At 34.3% G+C, this 17,698-nt stretch overlaps 1 protein-coding gene across 5 annotated transcripts in view; it reads right to left on the minus strand.

Moving 5' to 3' along the window:
- Positions 1-17,698, minus strand: part of LOC149067790 (poly(A) RNA polymerase, mitochondrial-like) — a 57,849-nt gene continuing 40,151 nt past the window's right edge. For 4 of the 5 annotated variants that reach the window (XM_089252109.1, XM_089252111.1, XM_089252113.1 and 1 more), the window contains 5 exons: positions 12,907-13,121; positions 9,061-9,278; positions 7,284-7,373; positions 5,072-5,190; positions 1-2,207 (listed from right to left, as the gene is read on the minus strand). In XM_089252109.1, coding sequence (XP_089108235.1) covers positions 1,401-2,207; positions 5,072-5,190; positions 7,284-7,373; positions 9,061-9,278; positions 12,907-13,121 — 1,449 coding nt within the window. In that variant the 3' untranslated portion in view covers positions 1-1,400. The remainder of the gene's footprint in view (positions 2,208-5,071; positions 5,191-7,283; positions 7,374-9,060; positions 9,279-12,906; positions 13,122-17,698) is intronic. The other variant, XM_089252112.1, reaches the window with a different exon arrangement.

A 17,698-nucleotide genomic window follows, 5' to 3' on the forward strand; every position in this document is an offset into this window, starting at 1 on the left:
TACAATATTACACATTTTATACGATCAAACTTTTAGTTTTACAGATAACATACAGCAGAAAATATTCACAGAGTATTTTACAAATAACCGAATTATTATCGGATGCATTGATAACATTAGACAAAAAAAATTTACGCAGAAGCTCTGAAACTCTCTTATAATCACACACAGAAAAGAGCAGACATCGGCTGCAAAAGATTTTTAAATTCAAGGAAAAGTTTCGAGATACAAGTTTTCAAAACACAAATAAGTGGCGAATTTCTCACCAGCGATTTACCATTTTACAAAGGAAAAAAAACAAAACAAAAAAAACATGTGGCACACGAAGTATATCCAGCTTTAGCCCTTTTTAGTAAAACATTGCTGAGAGTGTCGAGTGATTAGGCAATACTTCAGCTCACCACATTCATTAAATTATTTGAAATCGCTGAATCGGTTCACCTTATCAAAGTAACAAAAGACCTATAAGAAATTTTAATTTAGCCCTCTCTAACAATGATGAAATAAGATAATTTTACACCCAGCCTCGTTAGGTATAATTCATTAAATTTGCCTCTCTCTGAATGTTGTTCATGTGTTATACAGGCAGGATACAACACTTCTCTACCGATCATTTTTCATGTGTGATGAGATCACAGATATTACACACATAATAATGAGCTATAATCATTTGAAAAATCATTTTAAGAATTCACATTGAAAAAGGCCAAAATGCACATATAATATAGGCTCTACTGATATCCAGAACTGACAATATTACAGTGAAACAGTGTTGCTGGTTGGAAACCCTGGCGCTATTGCTACTCTTATTTTTGGTATGAATCAGACACAAAATTCTTGAGAATGTATGTTCAGTAGACTATCTGTAATCTGGCACATATTAGACAAAGAGTATGCTGAATTACTGGAGAAACCAATGCATTCAAATTATTTAAGCCACGGTACGCAAGATTTTTATTAACAAAATGCCACAAAGCAAAAAATGAACTGAACGTTTTATATGAATTAAGAACATCACATATTTTTTCTGATTTACTGAAATGAATTTGCACATAATGAATCAGTGCATTTCTTTTGCGTAACACGAAAAAAAAAAAGGAGTGACACTTTGCAATTATATTCCGGTGGAGTAAAAGAACTTAATGCATGGCGTAACCCAATTACAAAGAGTCTACTGTATTATCTAAGGCCAACTATAAACCATAATGCACATACAGTCACTACTAAACACAGGGAAAACTCATCTATATTGTGTGGATTCTCCTAACAATTAAATTAAAAATAGAAATTCATATATACCAGGGAAAGTCTAATCTTGTAAAATATGATTAATTTTTTTTTTTTAGCAAGTACCATACACTTTTTTTTAAACATAAATCTGACACTCTGTTTTGGGTGATTTAAAAATCATATTTCATCACCTGATCTATAACTTTAATTAAATTAGTTTTAAATTTCTCGATAAGCCTATTCAAAGAATAACCTCTGCTACCACTATTTGGTTTCAGAGTCACAACCATATCAGAACCATATTCATTTTCATCAATACGTACTTCCCATTGAAAAATTAATATGTTATCCAAGCTATTTTCAGGATTCTCTGCGGCAGACGCGGCCAATGCATGGATAGTGGATATAATTTCATTAATATTTTCATCTGCGTCCAAATTTTTGCGTTTTGCATTTTCAAAGTTCCATGTTAAGAAACGTGTCTCACACTCCGCTGAAAGAATTGGGAAATCAACTACGTGATTGTCGAAAAAACCAGCACCAACGAATACCCATTTGCCTTTTAATTCTGTCGGCACTGAACTAAGACTTTCCAGATGTTTCACAAATAAACGTTTCTCTCCTGCTTCAGGCATATGCTTCAGGTTTACACAGGATTTTATTTTTGTTTTAAACATAAAACCTACTTCTAACATTATCGAAATAAAATAACAAAAGTAGCCAATATAAGTAGGCTTTTCTACCTGAAATTTGGAAGACAAATTCAATCTCAATTCAAACACTTTCTCTGCTGCTACTGTTATTGGGCTGCACCTAGTAGTGGTGAGCAATTTTCTGATTCTTTCAATAGACACTTCATCTTCCAGTATCATCGCTGAGTCCCGAAAGAAATGCATCAGCATTTCAAAGTGGTTCTTGCTCATACCAGCAGTCAAGTTTTTTCTAAAAAAAGGATCTTCTACGCATATTGAAGCTGTCTGCAAATAAATGCTACAATGTTTATATATCCAATCACATCATTCTATATAATTCATCACAAAGGCAAAGTAAAATAGATTTACATAAGTAAAACTTTTTACAACAGTAAAACTTTTTTTTTTGTCTTCCAGATAAGGGGAAAACAGTAAATAGCAGGAACGTGAAAAAAATTGTACAAATGCATTAGCCAGCAATACAGTAATGCTAGTTAAGTCACTCTACCCCAATCAAAATCTGACAGTTTTTCAGAAAGGGACTACAGTCATCCCTTGGTTTATTCACAGGGGTGACCACGAATAACACAAACCATGAACATTTGCTTTTTTTGACATCTTGTTTACATCATCTTTGTGTGGCTGAGGTAGAAGGGGCTGCCTACACGGTCCCGCACCCTCGACAGGGCAATGGCTAAAAAAAAGATAAGAGCTTTGACCATGTTGGATTTGAAAGGAAGAAAGTATGGTAACAAGACTTCTTCCAATTTTTCTAAATGTGAAAAACGCAACATAGATGGGTCATGTCATGTTATGAAGCTCTTAGACTATGTTGCTTGTAATTAACTTGTTGCCCACTTCTTAATCTCGATCATCATGCTGTATCACTTCGGTTTTAGGAGCAATCAATTTGATTAATCCCTCCCGTTGATTTCTGAATTGCTGTTAATCAATTCGCCAATTTCTCTCTTTTATGTCCACTTCATTGTGTGTGTGTGTGTGAACCCTTCTCCTTCCATCTACTTCGCTATGTAACAATTTATTTCATAACCTGTTTGGCTGAATCTGTAGAAATGGATCTGTCCTGAGGAGCACATTGTGGCCAAAAGTTGTTCCAATACGAGATGTTCCAGCTATATAGCTTCTACAGTTCCAGCAATTACGCTAATGATATCGGCGAAATTCCTCCATAATTCTAAGACGTTTTTTCCTGAATTTGCATCTTCTTCAATAGTCTGCACAATGACTATTACTACTAGAACCGCGGCACTTTCAGTATACCTAGAACCGCGGACTTGGTCAAATTGACCCAAACTTTGAAAAAAACAGTATTTCATAGCAAAAACAGGATATTTATTTTTGGTTTCTGGGTTTGTCCGTACTCTTAATCATAGTTGTTTAATTGCGTATTCATAATGGAAAATTATATTTGTTTATGAATATAAAATGGGCTTCAAAATTAGCTAAAAAATGATGTAATTCAGCAAAAATAAGATTTAGAATACATTATTTACTCTATTCAGTCCAAAAGGATTTTACAGTAATCCCATAATATGACAAAGATGTAAAATAAGCGTGTCAAATTGAGCATGAAAAAGTCTATAATATGATTCTGTCAAATAAGTATTGATTCTTACTGATAGTGGAATTTATGATGAGCAGTTGAACAATTTTTTTTTTCGAATATTCTTGCACATTCATCGCATGTTGAAGTTGCACAACCCACGCAAAAATTAAACAGTTTTGTTTCCACATTTTTATATTACCTGACATATCAGACTCATTTATTTTCATTTACTATTATCATTATCATTTTGATCGCTCATGAACAGATACATGATCAAGAGCGCACGAATGTTTCCTTTTGCGCAAGAGCAACGCGTATGATGAACGTAGCTCTTCAATAAGATTTTAGAGCAACTGCTTTCAAAAAATAGTTCTGACCTTCTGTACTGCTCTGTACAAAATACAGGAATATTTTTATAGTGAGATGCAGGATGTTATAGAAAACGTCTATGATGCCGAATACTTTCTAGGCATTTGATCACTACAACTACGATCGTTACACTTTGTTGAATTGTAGTGTGAAACAGTTTCTGTGTGTGTGTGTGTGTGTGTGTGTTTGAGGAAGCTTTTTGGGGCTAACTACTTTCAATATCGACTGCCAGATGAAGCGTGCTGAGTAATGAAAAACTTATATCGTTCTTTCCTTGATAAATTGCCATTGTGGCATCATTGTTCCATACAACTATCTTTATTGTGTGATATAATATTGCTCTTCGATTTCTTATCATCATCTCTACTAAGCTCATATTTCTTGGCTTTTAGCATTTGAGCCAGCTTCAGCGTAGTGAAAAGAGGTGTCGGTTGAGGCATTTCTGCCCTTGTTCTCAAATGGCTTGATCAGCTGCATCACCATGTGCTCTGAAAGAGAGATCCGTTGGACCCTGATACTTCCCAAGGTTTCGACATCTGTGCGAAACATATTTGGTGCAAGCCAGAAGTTTACTCTTTTTCTGTGACATCGTTTGCCTACAGAAATTTCAACTACACGTTTTTTCTAGAGTTAAGCTTTTACTCTCCCAAAATCTTCATTAAGTCCCGTCAGAATTCCAGGTATTCAAGTTTACAAAGGAAAAAAAATATTTAGCTCTACTTGTGCCATTACCCCATTGAGAAAAAAGATAATCTGCTTTAACAATGAATTGGCCTTGACCTTGAGAGACCCCTTTATCTTTCACTATCTTCATTTACAAAAAAATTTAGAAAGGGTAACCACTTCCAAGAAAATTCTGCAGCAGATGAATGCTAGATGTGAATTTAGAAGGCATATAGAGCAGCACTTAACAACTAGTAAAACCTTCAAGAGGGGTTTTAAAACATTTATTTAACATGTACAATTTATGATTTGATATGAGAATAAGCCTTTCAACTGTTTTTGCAGAAAAATGGTGCAAGAAAACAAGTGACAGCATCAAAATTTCTGTACCTTTACTGTAAAATAACTTAATATTATAAAAGTTTATTATAATAATTTTTAATATAATTGTAAGTTTAATAGTTGATATAATTATAAGTTTCCTAAAGGGAAACTTTTTTTTTTTTGCATAATGGCAACAACAAACAGCAATCACATATATAAACATTACTTGAAAACTTTCGTCATCTCCAAATCTGCTTTTTTCTTCAGAAACACCATATTTTGTGCAGATAACTTTGTCGAAATTGAACTTGGAGAAATACATAAAGAACTCCTTCAAGAGTATTTCTGCAATAGATAAGTAGGTATTAAAATATAAATCACTTGATCTTTTTTTAAAAAGTCATTGATCTAAATCACAATAATTAAATTCCCTTTCTTTAACATCAATGATATTGAAGGAAACTATTAAGTAACCTAGTATCGTATTCACGTTATTGAAATGTGGTAAAGTTTGGGATTAAAAGATAAAATAGAAAAGATCTGGTAAATAAAGATTTGAACTGAATTCTCCTAGATACAGTGCAGAAAGGTATCATATGGCATGCCAACTTGGGTCATCGAGTATATAAATTATTTTGACATAATATAAAATATTTTCACAAGAAAACTTTTACACCTCCTGAGAGAAACACTAGGGTTCATTATATGATCAGAGCTTGGCTTATACCAAGAATGTTGGTCTTCTTTGAAAAACTGGCTTATACCGAGAGATAATGTTGGTCTTTAAAAAACTCACTTTGTTTCCTGACTCAAATTTTTTAAATGTCACCTGATAGACTTCTGAAATTATGTCTGGTAGATATGATTAAATGGGCGTAAATATCTAGAGATAACAAACACACAATTGGACCGTCTTTATCTGGAATACTTTTTGAGGAGTGTGTGAAATAACCTTTTTAAAGGATATCTAGGATTCTACTATAATTGAGAAATATGTCCCACAAATTCTCCAGATATCCTGTGATCAGAGTATACATTTTGAACCCAACTAATTTTTCTCAATATAAAACTCGTAAACAAGGTTTTGGTATGGAAAAGTACTTATTATCTGAAAAAAAAAATTCTATTTAAGAGAATATATGATTAGGTTTGGACAAGGTCTACATCAGCAGTAAGGCAGTGACTATTTTTCCATTAATGCCATGTATGTTTTGTAATGAAAATGTTCTTGAAACTTGGAAACACATCTTCCTTCATTGTAGGTCTCATAACTTCTATATATTGAAATATCTATTCATAAACAATGACACTTTCTTAAATACTACAAATCTAATTAAGATAAATGTTTTTTTTCTTTCTGTCACATGTAGGATTCAGAAAATTGTTTGATTTATGAGGGAATTGATCTACGTCAAGTATGTTACTGGTCTATGTATTTGGTAGTATCAGAGCATGTATGCATTTTGTTTATTCTAGTACATTAATGTAAATAATTTGTATCTGCATACAATGTGACCAATATGTGAAATTTATGAATGTGAACCCATTATAGTTTTGCAACATAGTTATTTTGTCAATGATCTCGGACCAAGAAATAAAAATTCTATTCTATTATCCATGTATCCATTCCTATTTTTGGGACCTTGGTAAGGCTTGTTATAAACATTAAAGTATGCCGATTTAAAAATTTGCATCTTAAAGCGAGATAATAGCATAGACACGTGCAAGTGTGCAAATCGTAAGAAGACTGAATGGCGACTGACAGGGAAACTGCCTAACTCTTTGAGGACACTGTTCAAATTGAAAATGCATTCCATCTACAGACATTATATTACAATTATTATACAAATACAACGCCACAACAGGCAAACTGCCCAACAAGGTGGCTGACTTAAGAACATCATGGATCCCCGAGCCATTTTTTGGAGACCCTACCTACTACTGCTACACCACACATGCCCCCCCCCCATTGCGGCACCCCCAACGAATCGGTACATGCGGGAATGTGCGTGTACGTGTAGTGAAACCTGACGTGTGAAGTTTGTTTCTGTGTAATGCTTGTTATGTGTAGTGTGCTGCCATCTGTCACCAGTTTTTTTTTTAACTATGAGAAGTGTAATGATTGAATAATTAATCGTTGTAGGCCTGTTGCTCTCTGTGGCGAGAATTTTTAACGGGGAGATCGGCTTGCATTTGTGCCTTGAAGTTGGAAACCACAGAAAACCAACTTCAGCCAACCACCACTGTGGGGTTCGAACCCGGATCATCGCATCGCGAGTCTGTCACTATAACCACTCGACCACCACAGTGGTGAGTGGTTATAAAGTTTTTATGGACATCTTTTTTCAGCCACACCATGGGCCATTTTGTCTGTTGTGGCATTTGTATTATGGCAATACAATAGGTAGAATAATCTCAAATTTTGAATGCAGCCATACCTGTTGATTCTTCATTTTTATCTGTAACAACATGAGAAATATCATAATAGTTGAAACCACAGTTCACTCCTTCACAACTGTCTTGATACTCTATAAAAATAAATCATTTGTTAACACAGAGAAACAACAATATGATAACAATTTAATACTCTGTAATAAATAGTACAATTGGTCATTATCACAGGTGTCAGATTTGTGGCCCTGGTAGATGCATATCCCCCCCCCCAGGGGCTGGGCTTTTTTGGTGGGGAATAGGTTTTTTTTTAAATAAAAACTTATTTTGAAGTTAATTTTGAGGCCACCTAAATTTAAATGCATTATTGAGAAATCAGGGAAAAAATATTGTAATTGGGAGCTGATTGGGCATTTGCAGCTATCGTTGTATAATCAAGATTCTCTCTTCTGCTATTGTGAGCTTGAGGTATCAATATCTCACGACGTCAACCGCTTTTATTGTAGAAGTGCCAAGATGTGGCAATTAAACTCGGATAGCCCTTTGATCTTAGAGAATCTTATCTATATATATAAAATTGCTTTTCTGTCTGAGTGCGTATGTTTATTATTATAATCATATTTTGATAGTTTATAAATGGGGGGCATATCATAGCTGCCAACTTTTGAAAATGAAAATTCTGGAGATTTTCGCGCAAACGCTAAAACCACTGCCTAATAAATACAATAGGGATTTTTCCAAATAAAATAGGGATTTTCCAAACATAAAAGTTAAAGCGTAGGGAATAAAATCCCTACTGAAGTCAAATTAAAATAGGGATTTCACACACATGGAAGTTAAACCCTTGGGAATAAAATTCCTACGCAAAAAACAAGTGAAATTGGAGGCCAAAACTTCAATGATGTAAATATAAATATTGTGTTCAATCAGAAACGCTGTGAACAAACATTCTGCGCGAATGACCCCAAAATCATCGGAAGATGAAGGAAAACACCGTCAATTTTTGAAGAACACTGACTTTTTGTGACACTTGCTCGATGCTTTTTTTAAAATTTCACATGAGTGATGATGGCAGTCTTTCCATGCCCGATGTTTATGTCCGTAACACAACTTGTACAAAAAGGAAAAGTAGGCCCTCTTCTGGAACGTTTGATGAAAGGAAATTCATCGGAATAAGTATCTTTAAAATTGATTAAATATGTTTTTGCTTATCAGTATTCATGTTTTGTTATATCGTACATACGTAACTTCAACAAAAGAAATTTTGACCATATACACGTCACTAGAATCTTCAATTACTATCCAGGACTATTGGCTGCTAAGCCATTTCCCTGCACGATAAGGCAAACAACTTTCTTGTTACCATCAGAGGGTTTGTAAAACGTCCTTAAAAAGGGAATTTCCCCATTTACGACGTGCGACGTCATTTCGAAAGGGAAGAAAAAGAGGCTTCATGCCCCACAAGAAATTCCTTAGGCATTGTTTTCATAAGCGGGGATTTTTTTTAATGAAGTAGGGAATTTTTAGGGACAATTAGGGATTTTTGTGATTTTTGTAAAAATTCGGGAGATTTAAGAACTTTTCAGGAGGTCGAGCGATGAAGCTAAAATTCGGGAGATTCTCGAAAAATTCGGGAGACTTGGCAGCTATGGCATATCGTTTAAACTTTTTATATTTGACAACCATATTTTTTCACGAGCATCTTTTTTCAGTCACCTCATTGGGCAATTCGTCTGTTGTGACCTTTGTGTTTGTTTGTTTTAGAAGAGGAGACAGACATAGAATTGGTAGATTAGACACATACTAAGTAAAATAAAAACCTACTTGGATTTGTTTGAAGTGTATTGATGAGTGGTACTATTGGAGGTACACGCTGTTGCAAGAAGAAAATCACTATCAAAGAAAATGCGTAACTACTTAGCAGTCCAGTAGATATAATCCCTCTGTTCTTCGCCAGGTATTTCAAAAACAGGCCTAAATGCACAAACCTGGCATCAATGATTCCCATCGTGCGTATGAGTTTCGAGTTGATGATTCCAGCTCTGTGAAAAGAAATTTAATTTCAATATGTTTTCTGAGAAAATAGACATAAGAGTTGTATAATACGGAAGTGCCAACTTTTGGAATCCAGAAATCCTGAGATTCTCCCAAGTGGGGGGGGGGGGGGGGGGGGGTCCCCCCCCCCTCCCCTGCACTCATAGACTCAATCAAAAAAAAGAAATTCACAAAATTAAAAAATTAATTATTCAATTAAGAAAAACTTCCAACCCCTCTCCCCAAGGCAGGTTCTGCATTGACCCTGGACAGAATATAATTTAATGTCAGTTTTTCCATGCAGAATAGAGAAATCCAGGGCTCCCACTCAAAAAATGAGAAAAAGTAGGAAAATGCAAGACAAAAAAGTAGGATGGGGGAAGGGTAACCCCCTTAGAAAACATAATCATAGCATAATGAAAAAAACCCTAAAAAAATTTTAAATTAACTTTTTTCTTTTCATAGCACCATTTCAGTTTCTTATAAGATTGACTCAAGCCAAAGCAAAATGACAAATGACTTGTTTACAAAACCAATTTTCGGCCAAAACAGTGCACTAGCAACCACACAGATAATTCTTTGCTGTCTCTCCTCATATACATCTATTTCATTCTTTTTGGAGTCTTCCAAAGTGCAGAGCTTGTCAACTTTCTTCGAAAATGGACAGCAAATTTTGAAGTACGTTTTTTAAGAATGATGCTTATTTTTTAATAAAATTCCTTCGAGACCACTTTCAAAAGCACAGTGCAAAATGTGTAGATTACAAGATCCGATGTAAATAAGGCAAGGTGAACCAGATAGTTTTACTGCGTTGTCCATCATTTTTTAAAGGGATTTGTTCACATTTTACTTTTCAATGCTAGTAATCATTTTTGACAAATGAAGCACTTCCATTTCTAGCTCTTTGCTGAGCATTGTTAATATTGTTTATGCCTCTGCATGCCCTAAAAATATAGAAGACAACTGAATGTTATTGGGTAGCATCAGAATCACCAAACCTAGAATAGGCCTATGCATCCAACTGCTTTGAAATGCAAACTTGTTTCACTTATTTGCACCATAATTTTGAATGATGAATGTTACTGTCCAAGACCATGAAGTAATAAATGCAAAATTATTTTTCCATCCAGACAGAACTTTTTAATGACTACTATACTTTGTTGAACCCTCAAACTAAGCAAATGAAAAATTAATAAACCAAATGGTCCACATACACCGCCCCCCCCCCCGCCTCAAATAACCTTAAAAATGATACAATTTCTGCTTTGGCAGAATCATTAATTGCATTCTCCAACATTTGTAATATTTGGCAATATATCAATGATTTCCTGCTCAATTAAAATCAATTACACAAATTTTGTTGATAGAATTTGTGGTGGGAAAGTAGGACAAAAACTAGAAAGTAGGACAAAACCCGAGAAAGTAGGACAAAAGTAGGACTTTTTACCAAAAAACAGGAAAAGTAGGACGAGTGGGAGCCCTGGAAATCACATCTACAATACAAAACTTCTGATGAAAAAACTTGTGTTTACCGCACGGCTGTTAATGGAATACAATAACAATTATACAGGAATTTTGGCAACCAAGGGCATCCCCCCTGATAAATGATTGCCAATAAACACTACGTAAACAAAGTCACATTCTTTGCCATTTGCTTAAATGCAGCCACCAAGACTTTTTTTATGGCTGCCCGATAGAAATGAGACCACTGCTGTCCTCCCTAACTACTATGGCAGCCATTGACGTCACGACAACGTGAAAGCTCGCGGAAAATCTAATTTTCTGCCAAAATGCGGAGAAATTTTAACAAATCCAGAGAGCAGGAGGAAGGGTGAAAAATCCAGAGTCTCCCGCCTAAATCAGGAGAGTTGGCAGGTATGAGAATATCACTCATAACTGGATTATATTATGGGAAATGAGGGTTGCAAACAAGACATTTATAGAAAATTCAATCTGTTTCAAAATCTTGCCATGCTAATATAAAAATAACCATTGCTACATACATCATTACAAAACTTTTGTGATCGTTTTCTGTATGCCAAAGTTGATAAAAATCATCATATTATCAAAAAGATCGAATAAATCCTGATTTTTTTTAAATGAAAAAATTGATTTGTTTTTAATTTAAATTAAATATTTACTCATTATTAAGTCAAAGTTCAAAATGCTAACTTATTAGGGGTATTGAATAGGTTTCATAACAGTTATAGTTCTAATTTTAACTCAAACAATAATAAGCTCTAAAGAACTTGCTTTTAAATAAAATTAAAAATATCAAAGCATACCAATGAGACATCTTTGCACAAATTATTCTATGTATGAAACAGTACTGAAATTTGCAATCAATAAAAAAAGCACATAGTTATATAGGCAAGTGACATTCATTAATTTGGTCAATTTAAATTTCTGTAACAGTATCTTTATAAAATATTGTTGCAACGCCATAAACTTTTCCACAAAAAGAATCACCTTGAATGATCAGAAGCTTTCATTATGAGCGATGAAAAATTTCTTTGTAATGTAGTATAGTCATAAAAGCATAGACAGAAAAAATTATGGTCTTGGAAAAAATTTTACAATTATTACCATATATAGTGTATTGCCTACTTAGTAAATTCTACCTTTCTCTAAAATCTCTAATTTTCTGAGAAAAAAACAAAAAAAACTGGGGGAAAAAATTCTGACCAGGGGTGGTAAGACAAATAAGATTGGGAAACTATACTGATTTTCATCCCACCAACAGTCACAGTAGCGATAAGGCAGATGAGGATTTTCTTAAAAATTTGTTTATTCATTTTTTTTCAAGAGAAATACATGAAGAAAAATTACATAAAGCTATTTTGTGACTTCTATTCTTATCACATAATCAAATGTACAGTTTCAAGTCTTCCTACCCGAGCATTTAGATTGTGTTAATTTGACGTTAACTTGATACCATTAGAGCAATCGCTAAAGACAATGGACTCAACATCAAGATTGTCAATGGAATGAGGAGGGAGTTCAAGACATTGGCAGGAATCGCTACCACTCTAAAATATGTTACAGAGAGGCCACCCCTAAAAGAAAGTTTAATGATTCTCACTCAAGTTCAAACTGTTTCTGAAAAAGTTTACCCTAACAACCAAAGATGCACCTACTAAAACTCAAATTTCAAGTCCCCTAAAGCTTCTATACCACAAACAGATATTACATATTACGCCACACACAATAAACAATATGGGGTTTATTTACTACATTCCATGTGGCGATTGGAATCCCTCTAGATTACGTGAGAGAGAGAAGTAAACAGATGAAGAGACATAAAATGAAATGAATGAGCGAGTAAAGATGTTTGTTGCATTAAGAACTAAGAATTGTGAAAAATTTATCACAACTTCATATTACTAGCAAGAAGGGCACAGATTCAAATTTAATGAAATGAGAGTTTTTTTTCTAAAGTCCATAGCCTACTTAGGCTTTTTTAACATACATTAGGAAATTCACATCACCAAGGCAATTAGATTAGCATCGATGCAAGAAATAATCTTACACACATATTTAATGTTTCATTTTGCAGGATATGTGCTCATACAAAAACTAACACAAGCTCATTAAAAAAACCATTATAATTGACATATACCATTTGAATTTTCTCACCTGCTTTTACAGGATACATCACACTGCAATGAAGTGTTTTTGTGAATACATTTCAGAATAGGACATTTAGAAGACATAATTAAGGTAAGTTCCTTAAACGAATTATTTTCTTCAAGATAATCACAAATATTTTTTAAGTGTTGTTCTTGGGGCACAGTGTCTATGGTACGAGGTACCTTTATGCAACCTTCTCTTTCCCTAAGATGCCAGTTCGCCTGGAAAGAAGAGCAACACAATCAGAACAAGGTTCAAGATTTAAAAATATGATCAATATTTTTTATGGAGTTCCACCTATCATAAACATCTACACAACAAAGCTAGGTGTTCAAATGGATGTTGCTGCTTTTGAGAGCCACAATTTCTCATGCTCCCATGAACAGTCTGGCATTCTAAGAAATATTGAATTACACCGAACAACAAAGTTTGACAGTTTCTGCATCCAAAATAAAAATAGTCATGACTTATGTACACTGCTGGCCATCCAAATTGCAACACCAAGAAAGACAAGAGATATCGCAACAAAATTTATTTTGTAGATAACATGTTGACCAAGCATCAAATGATTAAATTTATAGACTTCTGTGAAGTGTGGTTCCTGCCAAAATCAGTAGCCAGAGTAGCCGCCATTGTTGGAGATCACCGCTACCACACGCTTCGGCATTGATTCAAAGAGACTTTGGATGTGTTCTTGGGGTACAGCAGACCAAGCAGCTTCCACGCGTTGCCAAAGTTGATCTGGTTGTTTTGCTTTGAAGTGGCGCCACAGGCGCGCGTGATGTGCGTCTGCGCTGAAATTCTAATCATTTGCATATCTCACCTCCGCTAATGCATGTTGTAAATTTCATATTATTTGCATGCTTCCTTCAGGGTGTTGCATTTACGATGGCCAGCAGTGTAATTTGGTGTGCTGAACACGAATTTCACCATAAGAAAGTTGGATTTGCTACAGTAACTGTAGCATGAAATTGCACATCCAATACATATACAATAACGCACTACAAAACCTTGAAACACAAGTATGTACAAAACAAAATAAATATACAGAAAAACAACACAAATATACGGAGGGCTCAAGAAGCCAATCACTAAGTCAATTTTTTTCTGAAAATGACCTGCGTACTGCAAAAGACTCTTCATTATTCAAATTTTCATTTGCAAACGCATTCAAGTCGCTATCTTTATATTGAAGATGTTTTATCTCTCCAAAGATAGAGATCCTTTCTACTGAATGTGAAACGATTCTCCAACAATAAAACCCTTTCATCTCTAATTTTCGATGTCCATCGACTTGCTCTGATTGACTTTTGAGCCCCTCCCTATATAGAAACTTCACCAATGTGTATATATATAGAGGCACAACACAAATACGTAAAAATACCACTCAAATACATATGAAAACAAATGTGTTAAGCATAATAATCCATTTATAATACGTTCGACACATACTTTGTGTTGCATTACGCTTTTACTGGACATAAGACTCTTACAATCATCCAACAGTAGCCAGAACTTAAGTTGATAACATTGTTATTTATGGTCCATACCACTTTTCACCAAATAGTAATGTTCAAAATGCACTTTATAACTGTTAACATTGGTGATAACTCAAAAACCAGAGCCAATAAACCTTTTTCATGGAGATATGCATTTTCAGCCAGTCAAAACCTTTCGGAATTTCATGTTGGATCCTATTTTTATTGTAGTCCATTGATATAAGATTGCAGGGTATGAAAAAATCATGATTTTTTAAATTTAAATCAGATTTCTTAAAATTAAAATTGACTGATTAATTAAAACAAATCTTGTTAATCATTACGAATGCATATTTTCACTTAATCTTTCAAATTTAATTCAGCATTAATGAATGAAAAATTAATTAATGAATTAAATTAATTAAATAATGAACAAAAATCTTGAGTCTTCTCTAGTCCAATCTGTCAAAACTCTCTTCAACAATGTACACAGCAAATTATGAAGACATTGAAGTTTTTTAAGAATGACGCTCTTTCGAGACCACTTCTAAAAGCACAGTGCAAAATGTGTAAGGGGCCGTTCAAGTATTATGTCATCATCGATGGGGGGGGGGGAAAGGGGGTTTCAGATTTGCTGACTTTTGATGACAAGGGGGGAGGGGGGTTTGGATAATGCTTACATCATCTGCCACCCTTTATGAAAATATGAGTTAGGATTCAGAGGGACAGAGCTGATGAAGAAATTTTGCTGACAAGGGGAGGGGGGGGGGAGAGGGGGTCAAAAATGATTAAAAATTTGCTTACGCAATACTTAAACAGCCCCTAAATTCCTTTCCTTTTTTTAAAGGGATTAGTTCATATTTTACTGTCCAATGCCAGTGTAATCATTTTTGACAAATAAAGCACTTTTATTTCTAGCTCTTTGCTGAGCATTGTAAATATTATTTATGCCTCTGTATGCCCTAAAAATATGAAAGACATTTGAATGTTATTGGATATCATCAGAGTCCCAAAACCTAGAATAGGCCGATGTACCCAACTGCTTTGTTATGTAAACTGTTGTTTCACCTATAAACAAAATGTGCACCATAATTTTGAATGATGAATGTTAATTACTGTTCAAGACCATGAAGTAGTAAATACAAAATTATTTTTTTTTCAACCAGGCACATGTTTTTAATCCCAACTCTACTTGTTGAAGCCTCAAACTGAGCAAATGAAAAACTAATAAACCACCAAATAGTCCACATCCCCCCTCCCCACACAAATAACTTTAAAAACAATACAATTTCAGCTTTGGCAGAATCATTAATTGCAATCTACTCCATTTGTACTATTTGTAGGGCTGGGAATCGATTAAAATTTTTAACTGGTTCATCAAAAAATTTTGATAGATTAATCGAATATATTTTTTGTGACCACGTAATATTAACAGATTCTATAAAATTGTGTTTTATTAATTTCATACACCTATTTGGTAGATGGAAACAAATATAGGAATAGGTTAAGCAATTAAGGCTGCCCGCTTCTAGCGGTTTAATATACTGAACATATTTTGTCAAAACCTGTAATTTCTTTACTTGGATCTTGTCTTTTTTTTAAAATTGGTTTTATATTTTTGGTTATCATTCCCTAATTTCTTTTACCGTGACATTTTACCTACTTTTGATTATACTATTTTTTGCTTGTTTTCTTAGAAACTCCTCTGGAATGGTACTTGTGAAAGCTTCCACAAATATGCAAAACTACTGCTCATAGTGGAGACAATAAATTTTGGTCGTCTTCTAAAACTTCAATCAAACTCAATTTGGAAATGAAATCATCAGTTTTTGTTAAATCTAATTTGATCAAAATATGGTCTCAAAAATTTTTAAATATGGTCACTTATCCATAATGTTCTGTGTAGAACATGATTTATAAGACATCTCTAATCGGTTTTTTTTTTCAAAAAAATCAAGTTAATCCACAAACTTTTAATAAAAATTTTAATCAAATTGATAGAATCGATTAACTAAACTAAAAATTTTAACTGCAATTAACAATTGATCAATTAACTGATCCGATTAATTGGATCAGCCCTAATTATTTGGCATTATATTAATGATTCCCTCCTCAATTAAAATCAATTATATGAATTTTGTTGATAGGTTTTGGTAAAAAAATAGGAAAAAGTAGGACGAAAACTAGAAAGTAGGACATTTTACCAAAAATTCGGAAAAGTAGGACAAGTGAGAGTCCTGCAATTCACTAGATGTACAACCAGAAGGTAATTCAGCGTGTACTAAATGGAAAAATATTCTATTGTAAAGATTGTTTCTGGCGCAATTGATGGATGCATTTACTATGATATGTTTCAGACTTTCATGATAGGTTCAGGAGTGGAAAATAAAGATTCGGTTTTTTTGCAGCAAAAATGTTGTTTTGTAGCACTTCAAAATTTTGGCAGTAAATAAAATACAGTCTTTATATACATACAGACGTGCCAACTTTTGGAATTGAGAAATCCGGAGATTCTCCCAAGGGAGGTACCCCCCCCCCCCCCGGCACTCATAGACTATCAAAAAAAAAAAAAAAAATTTTTCAATCAACTAAGAAAAGTTCTTCCCCCCCCCCCAAGGCAGGTTCTGCATTGCCCCTGAGCAGAATATAGTTCCATGTCAGTCTTTCCATGCAGAATAGAGGATATCCTTTCATGGATGCTATTGCTATCAGTGATTGATAATCTTGGGTATTGGGTATATGAACTCTTAAACACTTTATATAGCTTAAAGTTTTATATATATATTTTCTTTCTGAAGACATATTTAATTGGAGGAAACAATTTAGAAACTTCAAAATACAAAGCTGCTGACGAAAAAAACTTGTGTTTACCGCATGGCTGTTAATGGAATACAATCGCGATTATACAGGAATTTCGGTAACTAAGTTCATGCCCCTGATAAATGATTGCCGATAAACCTTACGTAAACAAAGTCACGTCTTTGCCAGTTACTTCAGCCGGGTTTTCCCAGGAGCAGGATTCCTCTGCCGAGCGCAACGTGAATCGCTGTCCACTCACCAATAAGAAAAGCAGCATAACTGTTTTCCTACAGAGCGTAGTACTGCTCACGACATGTGATTGGACGACGTGATTGGCCGACTGTTTCTGGAGGAGTCAAATGTGTCGTGCGCCGCACATTTTGCCGATGTTCTCTTCACTCTTGTGTTTTCTTTACCTTTCCTTCAAACCGGAGCACGCAGACGACAAAGTAGCTGATGCTAGGCTATATACTATAATGTAGCCGCTTTGATCTGATACGCCACGCTAGGAAAAAACAAAC

Source organism: Pholcus phalangioides, unplaced genomic scaffold, assembly GCF_987345545.1.
Source record: "Pholcus phalangioides strain wild (caught in Gottingen) unplaced genomic scaffold, Ppha-v1.0 ptg000028l_1, whole genome shotgun sequence".
NCBI lineage: Eukaryota > Metazoa > Arthropoda > Arachnida > Araneae > Pholcidae > Pholcus > Pholcus phalangioides.